At 51.8% G+C, this 13,188-nt stretch overlaps 1 protein-coding gene across 2 annotated transcripts in view; it reads right to left on the reverse strand.

The window, feature by feature from the left end:
* LOC149430717 (serine/threonine-protein kinase LMTK1-like) overlaps positions 1-13,188 on the reverse strand; it is a 71,989-nt gene that overhangs the window by 12,018 nt on the left and 46,783 nt on the right. For both annotated transcript variants that reach the window (XM_089666062.1, XM_089666061.1), the window contains exons 8-9: positions 6,482-9,341; positions 1,315-1,420 (exon numbers count right to left, since the gene is read on the reverse strand). In XM_089666062.1, the coding sequence (XP_089522188.1) occupies positions 1,315-1,420; positions 6,482-9,341 (2,966 nt within the window). The remainder of the gene's footprint in view (positions 1-1,314; positions 1,421-6,481; positions 9,342-13,188) is intronic.

Here is a 13,188-nt window from a genome sequence, read left to right on the forward strand (position 1 = left end):
TACTAACATTGTGTTCATATAGGCAAGGATGAGGGTGCCGGGCGGATGAAGACTGCAGGAGCCCCTCCACCCCTCCTTACCGGGCAGAGACAGCACAGCGTAGGCTTCCACTGTGTGGATCCGCCATGAAGTGCAGAACTAGTGCTAGGCTTTCCAATCTCCGCACTTCGTTCATTACTAACATTGTGTTCATATAGGCAAGGATGAGGGTGCCGGGCGGATGAAGACTGCAGGCGTACCTCCCCTCCTCTTCACCGGGCAGAGACAGCACAGTGTAGGCTTCCACTGTGCGGATCCGCCATGAAGTGCAGAGCTAGTGCTAGGCTTTCATCACTCACATTGTGTTCATATAGGTAAGGATGAGGGCGACAGGCATCAGGTGGAAAGTTTTGCAGATCCTTTATTTCTATCTTCAAAGGGAATGAAGAGTGACTTTCTATAGATCACCCCAGCAGATGTATTATATAAATATGAAATATTACACATCAAGATTTCCTGTTTTGCGGCCAGCATGCGGCAAGTGTGAGTCTGGCAATCCAAGGTTTAAGAGAGCCATGTTACTGCCGTGAAGATCAGATTACACACACGGCTGAATACCTTGGAAGGGACCAGGTGGGGGGAGTGCAGACTTGTACTATGCTGGACCTGCCACAGATGCAGAACTAGTGCTAGGCTTTCTAGGCCAGCATGCACCCCACACACTGAAGGGGGAAGAATCCTCCATCAAGTGTTTATTTATACAGCCTATACCATGGACTGAGCCGTGGACTGAGCCGCGGACTGAGCCGTGGACTGACCCGTGGACTGACCCGTGGACTGAGCCGTGGACTGAGCCGTGGACTAGACCCCCCACACACACATATCACTGTCTAGAAGAGTTTAACCGTCCAGGAAAAAATATTGACATTTAAAGCTGAACTCCAGGCAGATATGAAGACACATTGACACGGCTCTATCATCATTTATAGAATGTTCTATGAAGGGGGGCAGCATAAGGAGTCAATTAGTTGTGCTGCAGTGCTCGTGTGATAACACTGAGCATGCTGATAGGAGGAGAGAGCGGAGTGACAGGGATGAGCTCACCAGCTTCTCCTTTCACTGTCCAGTCATAGGCTGGGGGAGGGACAAGACCTGTAAGTGCTACTGCCTGCAGCACAGGAAAAGCAGGTCTCCTCCCTAGTTAGATGGGGCTGTACTGTGTGACAGAGCTGTGTAAATCTCAGGACTGGATGGACATGAATATGCGTTTTTGTCTGGGTATGTAGCGGTTTGCCTGGAGTTCAGGTTAAATGGCCGGCATTGCCCATGCTTTACCTAAGAGGTGGTTGGAGGACTCCTTATAGGTTATCTGCTGGACCTCCTGCAGCACAGATGGCAGTTCTGGGAACTCCTGATCTGCCACATCCAGTGTTGGACTTTCCTAAAACCCACAAAAAGACAAGTCTGAAAACATAATACATTGAAAGAGATATCACCACTTAAAGGGACTTTCCACCCCCTGCACTGCTGGTCCAAACCTGAATGATCGGGGCCACCCCCTGCACTGCTGGTCCAAACCTGAATGATCGGGGCCACCCCCTGCACTGCTGGTCCAAACCTGAATGACCGGGGCCACCCCCTGCACTGCTGGTCCAAACCTGAATGATCGGGGCCACCCCCTGCACTGATGGTCCAAACCTGAATGATCGGGGCCACCCCCTGCACTGCTGGTCCAAACCTGAATGACCGGGGCCACCCCCTGCACTGCTGGTCCAAACCTGAATGATCGGGGCCACCCCCTGCACTGCTGGTCCAAACCTGAATGATCGGGGCCACCCCCTGCACTGCTGGTCCAAACCTGAATGATCGGGGCCACCCCCTGCACTGCTGGTCCAAACCTGAATGACCGGGGCCACCCCCTGCACTGATGGTCCAAACCTGAATGATCGGGGCCACCCCCTGCACTGCTGGTCCAAACCTGAATGATCGGGGCCACCCCCTGCACTGCTGGTCCAAACCTGAATGACCGGGGCCACCCCACACTATGGCCCACCAGTCAGCTCCTTTGTGGGGCCTGGAGATAATCATCTGCACCACCCATTAGGCCGAGCTCCTGCACTGCAGGTTCAGAGGTTCCTTCATACAGCTGCAGAGCAGCTCACCCCCCGGGGGGTCCAAAAAGGGACACGAGACAACAGTGGAAGATTTTCCTGAACCCCTTGCTGAACGTAGAAAACCCCTTTCATGTTGACCTCATCACCGCATCCATTTTGGATCAGAGTAATACGGTTCTGGAGGTTCTGGATACTGGGACAAGAAATCCTAAACTTCTGTAAGGAAATGCAACCACCATGAAGCGTTGAAAGCTCAATACTTAGAAAAAAGATGCATGAGCTGCTTTGTGACGTAATGACGTCATTGTGCAAATTATGACGTAATGACGTCATTGTGCAAATTGTGACGTAATGACGTCATTGTGCAAATGGGGCCATTGTATATAAAGACTGTGGTTCCTTCTTTGTGGTGTCACACGGTGGTTGTGATTTACTGCTCTTTCCCACAGTTCTATGATGTGACCCCCTCACTAAAAACAATGCCCTCCCCGTGTGGCTGATCTCTTATCTCACCATTAGTTAAGGGGGGCAGACTGAATGCAAACGGAATGTTGCTGCCTCTAGTGGCCAATAAATAAATCTACACGTAATTAGAGGCTAATAGATTTAGCCACATAAACAAATTACTTAAAGTGGTTGTAAACCCTCCATATCTCCAGTGCAGGGGCCGGCCTCAGGTGATACACGGAGATGAAACAAATCCTCCTACATAAGTTGTACCTGTTTATCTGCCACTCTCTTATCACTACATCCATTCAAAGTCCAGAATTTATACAGCTTGTCTGAGCTGTCAGAAAAAAGGGGGTGGGGAGCTGAAGTTAGACTCTACAGAGTTTAGTGAAGAAGGCTCTGAGAGCTGATTGGAGGGAAGAGAAAAACCCCCCTCCACACAGCTCGCAGAAACAGAACTGGGGCTGTCAATCACAGGCTGTGTGCTGGAACTCCCTTCCTTGTCACCATTTATCTCTTGGTGTCAGAAGTGACTCATGCTGATAACAGAGGAAGGAAGCAGCAGACAAAAATGACACTCAGTGCTCTGGACTGAGACAAGTACACACTACAGAGGGATGTGCTTTGTTCATATTTCATGTCTGAGGGTTACACCCACTTTAAGGGTAAGTCTTATTAAGGGCCCCCCCATATCGGTTCATCCATATTCATCACAAATGACAGAAAAGTGAATTTTAGATGGCTCCCTGTTGACTCATTACACACCACCCGGTATTATATCACCTCAGCCAAGAGAACGGGAAAAACCCTAAAATTCTGGTCTGTGAGGTCCGGCGGGGTCTCGATTTATGGAATAAAGACCTCGCTAGTCTGCTGCAGCCTCACAGCGGAATGTACTCAGTTCATTCTATTTCATGCAGAATCGGCATCACAAGGGAAGGTCTATACATCTCTCACCAATCAAAGAGCCAATATAATGAATGGACCCGTGCCAGGCGGGACCCAGGACAGAAGGCGGGACCCAGGACAGAAGGCGGGACCCAGGACAGAAGGCGGGACCCAGGACAGAAGGCGGGACCCAGGACAGAAGGCGGGACCCAGGACAGAAGGCGGGACCCATGCCAGGCAGGACCGTGCCAGGAGGAACCGTTCCAGGCGGGACCCAGGACAGAAGGCGGGACCCATGCCAGGCAGGACCGTGCCAGGAGGAACCGTTCCAGGCGGGACCCATGCCAGGCAGGACCGTGCCAGGAGGAACCGTTCCAGGCGGGACCCAGGACAGAAGGCGGGACCCATGCCAGGCAAGACCGTGCCAGGAGGAACCGTGCCAGGCGGCACCCAGGACAGAAGGCGGGACCCAGGACAAAAGGCGGGACCCATGCCAGGCGGGACCGTGCCAGGAGGAACCGTTCCAGGCGGGACCCAGGACAGAAGGCGGGACCCATGCCAGGAGGAACCGTGCCAGGAGGAACCGTGCCAGGAGGACCCGTGCCAGGCGACACCCAGGACAGAATTCAGGACCCGTGCCAGGAGGGACCCTGGATAGAAGGCGGGACCCGTGCCAAGCGGCACCCAGGACAGAATTTGGGACCCATGCCAGGCAGGACCGTGCCAGGAGGACCCGTGCCAGGCGGGACCCAGGACAGAATTCAGGACCCGTGCCAAGCGGCACCCAGGACAGAATTCAGGACCCGTGCCAAGCGGCACCCAGGACAGGTCACAATCGCCTGTTCTTGGGACAAAGTCTTTTGTTCACCGAGATGAACCTGCAGGTTTGCGGGTAATGACCCCACCGGGCTTCATAGACATCAGGCTGCAGGGCTGGGCCGGGCTCTACCCCAACGGACTGCCTATGGATGGGAATTGAGGCCTCTGGTCACATTGTAGCGCTTTCACTTTTGTTCTCCTGGGAGATATATTTGGAAAATGGCCGAACATTTGTTACTTATTGTTTCTTATTTCATCTTTGGATCTCATGGAAGGTTTGTACATCCGGATTTTGATAAAATATTGGAAAAGAAGCCAGACTACAGGCGAGCACCTATGGGGGAGGTCTAGACTTGTTGGGTAGCAGGGAAATGGGGACACCCAACTGGGCTAACCTGGACACAAAGCATAACAATGGATGGAGGGGGAAGGGCGAGACCCCCTGTCAGTGCTGGATGGAGGGGAAGGGTGAGACCCCCTGTCAGTGCTGGATGGAGGGGGAGACCCCCTGTCAGTGTTGGATGGAGGGGGAGGGGTGAGACCCCCTGTCAGTGTTGGATGGAGGGGGAGGGGTGAGACCCCCTGTCGATGTTGGATGGAGGGGGAGGGGTGAGACCTCCTGTCAGTGTTGGATGGAGGGGGAGGGGTGAGACCCCCTATCAGTGTTGGATGGAGGGGGAGAGATGAGACCCCCTGTCAGTGTTGGATGGAGGGGTGAGACCCCCTGTCAGTGTTGGATGGAGGGGGAGGATGAGACCCCCTGTCAGTGCTGGATGGAGGGGGAGGGGGAGACCCCCTGTCAGTGTTGGATGGAGGGGGAGGGGTGAGACCCCCTGTCAGTGTTGGATGGAGGGGGAGGGGTGAGACCCCCTGTCGGTGTTGGATGGAGGGGGAGGGGTGAGACCTCCTGTCAGTGTTGGATGGAGGGGGAGGATGAGACCCCCTATCAGTGTTGGATGGAGGGGGAGAGATGAGACCCCCTGTCAGTGTTGGATGGAGGGGTGAGACCCCCTGTCAGTGTTGGATGGAGGGGTGAGACCCCCTGTCAGTGTTGGATGGAGGGGGGAGACCCCCTGTCAGTGTTGGATGGAGGGGGAGGATGAGACCCCCTGTCAGTGTTGGATGGAGGGGGAGGGGTGAGACCCCGTCAGTGTTGGATGGAGTTGGGAGGGATGAGACCCCCTGTCAGTGTTGGATGGAGTTGGGAGGGACGAGACCCCCTGTCAGTGTTGGATGGAGGGGGAGGAGTGAGACCCCCTGTCAGTGTTGGATGGAGGGGGAGGGGTGAGACCCCCTGTCGGTGTTGGATGGAGGGGGAGGGGTGAGACCCCCTGTCAGTGTTGGATGGAGGGGGAGGATGAGACCCCCTATCAGTGTTGGATGGAGGGGGAGAGATGAGACCCCCTGTCAGTGTTGGATGGAGGGGTGAGACCCCCTGTCAGTGTTGGATGGAGGGGGAGGATGAGACCCCCTGTCAGTGTTGGATGGAGGGGGAGGGGTGAGACCCCATCAGTGTTGGATGGAGTGGAGAGGGATGAGACCCCCTGTCAGTGTTGGATGGAGTTGGGAGGGACGAGACCCCCTGTCAGTGTTGGATGGAGGGGGAGACCCCCTGTCAGTGTTGGATGGAGTTGGGAGGGACGAGACCCCCTGTCAGTGTTGGATGGAGTTGGGAGGGATGAGACCCCCTGTCAGTGTTGGATGGAGTTGGGAGGGACGAGACCCCCTGTCAGTGTTGGATGGAGGGGGAGACCCCCTGTCAGTGTTGGATGGAGTTGGGAGGGACGAGACCCCCTGTCAGTGTTGGATGGAGTTGGGAGGGACGAGACCCCCTGTCAGTGTTGGATGGAGTTGGGAGGGATGAGACCCCCTGTCAGCTTTTTATTGCTGTCTGTGTCCCCGTTAGGGCGATTCCCCCTCTCTATTTGTCCTCATCAACATTATCATTGAAAGTTAAAAGAAAATCCCAAATTTTGGATTGTCCCCAATAAAGTAATAGATGGGAAAACTAGGGGGCACTATTTCTGGTGACTTGGGGGTCCCCATGAAATTCCCAGGGATTTCCTCTCACTTCCTGTTAGGTTATGGGACAGGATGTGAAGGGAAATCTCCACCATGAGACACAGATGGTGAAACAATAATGTGACGGGTTATAATCCTCCCTTCCTCTATTCAATCATTGTCTAAAGGAAGCCCCTCACAAGGTAGGTGGCACTTCCACACCAACATACCTGATCAAATAAATAGACAGTAACATCATCGTAGAAAGATACGGCCTTCTTCTTCCTATCACAGTCCTCTGAGGCAGTCTGGGGCAAGAAGTTAGGCGTCTTTAGAAGACTTCGCAAGTGACCAGCGCTGGCGTTATCAGTGATCACAATGGGGACAGTGGAATGTTCCTCTTCGCTCTCTTCACTGTGCTCCTGGATGTTGTAGCAGCGGAGTTCCTCGTCAGATTCATCGCTGTCCTCACTTTCTTCATCCTCTTCATCATCATCTGTGGAATCGCCCACTCTGCCCTCCTTTCGGATAAGAGGAGGTGAGAGGCATTTGGGCAGGTGGCATGCTCCCATTGATTCCCTGTTGGAAGTCGGTTTCTCTTCTGGCTGAAGTCCAGTGGTCAAAGTGATGCTTCCCGCTGAGCCCTGCTTTACAGTGCATGCTTTGGTGAGACAAAGCTGGACAGGGGACAGGGTGAAGGTTCTGTGCGAGGCGGACTTTATGGTGGAACTGGTGTTGGGTTGCTTATCAAGAGAAGAGTCTTTAGAACATTCTAAGCCCAAGCCTTCATCTACTGACTCTTCTCTTATGATGAGAGGGAGCTGAAGCAGTGAGTCTTCTGATGGAGGACATGAAGGCAGGGGTGAAGGAGGTTTAGCAGTCTCTACAGTGGCTGTGCATTGTCCTTGGTCATCATTTAAGCTCTCAGTGCTTTCTACCAAGTTAGGTGCTGAGGGTTCCAAGTTTAGATCTACACAGTGAGAAGTCTTTGTGGCTCCTTCCTGTTCCCTTTCGTCACCTCGGTCTCCTTCCTCCTCTTCCTCTCGATTGAAAGAGTCATAGTCTGAGAAATATGCAGAGTCTCTGTAGGGGTTCTTGGCATCCAGACCTTGTAAGTCACTGCTGACCGAGCGGGACATTGGCATATCTCCAGGTTCCAGGCTCTGTTCTTGGGGTTGACTCAGCTGGTAATAACCCTCAGTCTCCCTGCTCTCTTGTGGTTCTTTTAACACAAACTCTGGAGACTCATAATTTTCTGTGTCATAACCACTGTCCAGTGCTTTATGCTGTGCAGAAGGTGCATAGGTTCCAAGGCTGAAGGCATCGCAAGAGCTAGCGGTCGATGGCATGTCCAGGGAGTCTAATGAATCTGGGGTCCCTACCTGTTTCTGTAGGGATCTGAAAGGTGGGGCTGTGTCTCCTCTCTCACTAGACAGGTCTGTGAAGACCCCTGAAGTCAGCTCCATGGTGTCTTCATCATCACTGTCACTGGGAGTTTGGTAAAAGTCTTTGGAATACACTTTCTCGGGGCTGTCTTTGCTGAGAGAGAGATTACAGTGTTCATCTGATAGGCTTTGTAGGGAAGCCCCCTGAGATCCAGCTATAGATATGTCCTCCTCTGTTATGTGAAGGTCGTGTGTGGGTTCCGAGTGTGTAGGAGGTTCAGAATGTACTATAAAACAAACACCGAGAGGATCCATTTCTTGTTCAGGGGTTACTTCTTCACTGTCTGGGGATGCTAGAGGATGGATGATTTCATTTGGCTGCAAAGTTGAGGATTTAACATCAGATGCTTCTGACACTGGAGAAGAGAACTGGAGGTGTGAGTTGCCGGAAACCGTTTCCACCGTGACCGAAGGCTCAAGCGTTGCAAACTCCTCAGCATCGTAAAACTGATCCTCTACTGTTGTTGAAGAGGTGACATTATCCCCCTCCCCAGACTCTGCAATCTGCCATGATTCAGGGCCATATGGTTCAGCCTCACCATCCTGCGAGTCCTCCGAGCGTGGATTTAACCAAATGCCAGGCTGCTCTTGTGGTTCACTAGAGACATTATTGTTTGAGGAGATGTTGGATGCCCAGTGTGGAGAGAATGCAACAGGACAAGAGGTCTTTGATAGCAGATCCACCTCTACATCCTCACCTTCACATTTCACTGCAGCCAGATCGATAGGGTCTCTAGAGGTGTTACTACAGTCCTCATTTTTAGGTGTAGCCATCGTTTCTGCTTCATCTGGGCCATGATGGTTTTGGCCAAGCTGATTAAAAGATGGAGAGGATCCAAGGGGGTCCTCAAATACACTTGAGTCGTTACTGTCCTCTTTTGAACAGTCAAGCGTGTTCTCTTTTGCCTCGCCTCCATAGGAGGGGCTAGAGCATTGGTTTTTGGCCTGGTTGACTGGGCTATCATCCCTGGCAGAACAGACAACTTCCAGCAGAGCCTCCATGGACAGGCTTATGGAAGGACTATCTCCACATGGTTGGTCCTCTGTCGAAAGTTCTTGCTTTTGTTTTACACTGTGCTCTTCATGCTGTGGGCTGTAGTCCTGCTCGACGTTGCTCCCCAAAGGCTCTTCAATACGAATATAGTAGTCTCCTGCCACTGAAGGGCTACGAGCACTCAGAACAGGTACCAGCTCGAGCGGGCGGGAGTTTGGGTTGCATTCCTTGTCATCGTAGCCAGATGGTGACACGCCAAGACTGAGTCTGTCACTGGCACTGGTTGTATAGTACATATCTTGGTAAGGCTGGCACCCGGGGCTCAGTGGATATTGCTCATGTCGCCCACGTTCCCATTTGTATTCAAAGTTAAGCCCTTGGCTGGTCTGAGTCACTGTTAGCACATCATCTCCATCTGAGTGGAACCCATCCGAAGAAAAGTGCTCTAGTAGAGGGTAAGAAGACAGCTCAGGCTCATGGTGAGGCCCACCATCTGTTCCACCATTGGGTTTCATAGAGTTCCAACGCTTCTCAAACTCTTCCTCCAGCTCGCCAGATCCCTTCACACTCAGGTAGGAAAGAAGTAGATGGACCTCTTCCACTGTTGGTCTCTGCTCAGGCTGCAGCCAGCAAAACTGCATCACCTCGTACCTAAGAGAAAACACAAAAAACATGAGCATGACATTGATCAGGAATTTAATGAAGCATTTTTTTCCCTGTTGTACCCAAAAGTAAACCTGTACAAAAGTTTAAAGGTCAGAATCCTTTTCTGGGCACCTCTATGAGTTTCACTTTGTTATAGGGACCCAACAATCGAGATGGTTAATGACTGTGTTCCACCAACTACCATCTCCCTGTCACATGAGAGTGAATTTATTAGTTACCAAGGAAGTCCCAATGGACAGGACAGTTGATAGGGTTTAGCCATGAAGTCAAGCCCCATGAACAAAGTGAAATGAAATCAGAGAGTGGCACAGAAGAAGCTTTTTCGGCAAATAAAAGCAATAGGAGACATCTTGTGGTACCTGCACATTGACAAGACTTTTATTTAAAGACTTTGAATATGGAGTGCGGGTTCAATCAAAGCGTTGGTAATGCTAGTGAAATGTTGCCTTCAGGGCTAGATAGGCTGGGTGGGTACAATAATGAGCAGGGTCTCCTCCTACATAATCCTAATCCTATAATGGTCCTCCTTTTACTGTGGCTTCCAGCAGCAAAGTAACAGACTGCTAACCCCGCCCTGCAGACGGTGGGGCAATATCCTCTACGCTGAACAGCAAAGCACCACTACGGATTGGCCAATATTCGGAATACTTGGCCATTGATGGCTACTCACATAAATTTTGCACAATTTTTAAATCCGCAGCTTTCAGTAAAATCATTCCCATCAATCCAGCCAATTCCTGTTATAAGGTGACAAGTGCCTCCCAACTGTACTGTCGCCCTGTCTTACGGGCTGCCAATGGGGGCTACAAGTGGTCTTTTCAACACATAATAGACAGACAAGGACCACGGTTGTACCCATCAGAAAACCAGCCTCAAGAAGTGCCATGTAGACTTTGCTGGAGTCCATGTAGACAAAGTGGCCGCAAAAAGGACACAGGAGATTAGCATGGCTGACATGTCAGAACCAATGAAAAAAGATGTTCAATAAAAATGGCAACTGTTTAAGCAAAGTAAATGTCATTTAGGTTCCCATCGACCAGTTTATATAGACAATATGACCCGAGTCTGGATAGCATAGTATATGGCGGATCACCAGAGGCTAGGCAAGGTACTACTGACTTTTGGAAAAGGGGTTGTTCAGTTTATGACAAAACGGCCAATTAGAGCTGAATACTGTACATGAGACCATGCTAATTGGACAGCCAGGGACAAGCAATATACTCTACGCTGGCTCATCAGGGTCTGTGCGTTGTACTTTATATCCAAGTGGGGCTACAATGTCTCTGTGGGAAACTGAACCGACTAATGGTTTCTTAAGTCGTCAATCAACCTCCACGCTGAGATGTGTCATGGCCATTAGAATGATCCTGTCTGTGCTGAAGACCACGCTGGACTGCCTGGATCCATCACTGGTCATGGGTGGGCCATTGTGTGGCTAAGTGGAGAGATGTCCCTCCAGTAGGTTGTACCCAATGATGAATACTGACGATCAGCCCTCTTAGGACTTGGATTTCTGCCTTTCTGGTACTACCTTAAGGTCGTCTCCACATGTAGAACGAGCGGCCCAGTATCCAAAAGAATGCAAGTTTGAAGGTATATTAAGAGGCGTTTATTGAGAGTAGCGACAAGTACATCAAGTCAATGCGTTTCGGGACAACGGACTCTCCCTTCTTCAGGGCTGTTGCTGAACGTTATTAATTGGGAATGATTGTCATGCCGATTATATATTTGTGAGATTCCAGACAAAGGACTGACAATGTGACACCTGAGGTTGCAGGGACAGCTATGAGTGGAACTTCCCAAATGTATAACTGGCGTGAGATATCAATAACGTGCAGCACCAGCCCTGAAGAAGGGAAAGCCTTCTCTCTTGAACCGCGTCGGCTTGATGTACTTGTCACTACTCTCAGTAAATGCCTTCCAATCTACCATCAAACTTGTGGACATCGGGCGCTCCTTCTTTCCAATTATTCCATGGCCATTAGAATGGGACTCCTCTCCTCCTGGACCATTATGGAGAGGGCGGCAGAAGACATGTCAATGGTCCATTGGGGGCAGAAGGCCCAGATTGTCTCAGGGAGCAGAAAGAGATCAAAGAACTCCATCTCTGTCACCATTGGATTCCCCCTCAGCTGTTGGGTGGCCAAGCCCAGAAATCCCCATCCCATTTGGGTGGACCGATCCTTTGGGAGATCTCTGAACATTTGGAGTACATCTGTTATTTATCAGAATCGGAGACTCCGCATCATTCTTGGACGTGGATCTGGAAGAACGTTGACTGAGGTCTGCCAGTTTCTATAGTGCCTAATAGGATAGGTCCGTCCTCTAGTGACACATCCATGCCTACCGCATGCTGCTAATTTCCCTGGTGACTACAAGTTTCCATGATGATATGCTCACTGCGTGTTCGTGTTTTCCCTGTTGGGTGCATACCGTGTTTCTCAGCCTTTGAAACTGACCTTACCATCCCAGAAGAACACTTTCCTGTACACCATGTTCATACATATCATCTAATGATGTCATAGTAGTCTAATGGCCTCTCTATAATGCAATGGTGGGATTTCCCTGAGGCAGATCTGCTCCCCTCCCCCAGTGTTGGTGTCACTCACACAGATAGGTCTCCCCCATTATGCAACCTACAACTTAGAGATTCCACTGGGTGAGGGTGACACCATCATTTGGCTAACTACGGCAGTTGGGTAGAGCTGGGAATTCTGTAGGGGTGACATCATCAATGGATTCCCCAAAGACGCCAGCAACAATGCAATACTGGGGAAGTATGTACACACCCTTTAATAGGGTCTGTACGCCAGGGGCGGGAAGGATCGGGGTCAAGTGATGACTGTGATTGGCTGTCACAGTGGTCACATGATCAGAAGCCGGTCCCAGTGGCTAATGATAGTCAGTGGGGACTGAGACCTGTCTATGACAGCTCAGTTTCTGTTCCAGGCGCATGCAGTGGGCGCTCTCAGCACAGAAACATCAGCCGCCCAGTGCCGCGTATATGTGATATGTGGCCACTAAAGCCCATCCACGTATGAGTTATGAGGGCGGAAAAAGGTTAAATACTGTTGGGCACATGCACAGAAATCCCATAGGCCCGTGGCCCCCAGTGATTACGTAAAGGTTCCCGGGCCCCATCAGTTCAGCAGCAGGGGCCAGGGACACAGAGGGGACTTTTTACTCATTTTCAGGTGCTAATGGAATAATTCCCCGTCTTCGGCTCCAGACAATGAAAAGAAAGCTCAGCCTCTTCTATGTAAATCTGATGGGGCGGGCTGTACGGGGGGACCCGCCAAGCATACTGTACGGGGGGACCCGCCAGGCATACTGTATGGGGGACCCCGCCAGGCATACTGTATGGGGGACCCCGCCAGGCATACTGTATGGGGGACCCCGCCAGGCATACTGTACGGGGGGACCCGCCAGGCATACTGTATGGGGGACCCCGCCAGGCAAACTGTACGGAGGGACCCGCCAGGCATACTGTATGGGGGACCCCGCCAGGCAAACTGTACGGGGGGACCCCGCCAGGCATACTGTATGGGGGACCCCGCCAGGCATACTGTATGGGGGACCCCGCCAGGCAAACTGTACGGGGGGACCCGCCAGGCATACTGTATGGGGGACCCCGCCAGGCAAACTGTACGGGGGGACCCCACCAGGCATACTGTATGGGGGACCCCACCAGGCAAACTGTACGGGGGGACCCCGCCAGGCATACTGTATGGGGGACCCCACCAGGCAAACTGTACGGGGGGACCCGCCAAGCATACGGTATGGAGGGGATTCCACCAGGCATATGGTATGTGGGGAACCGACCAGGAATACT

This window comes from Staurois parvus, unplaced genomic scaffold (genome assembly GCF_062004578.1).
Source record: "Staurois parvus isolate SC_StPar_1 unplaced genomic scaffold, SC_StPar_1.0 ptg002501l, whole genome shotgun sequence".
In the NCBI taxonomy this organism is placed as follows: Eukaryota; Metazoa; Chordata; class Amphibia; order Anura; family Ranidae; genus Staurois; species Staurois parvus.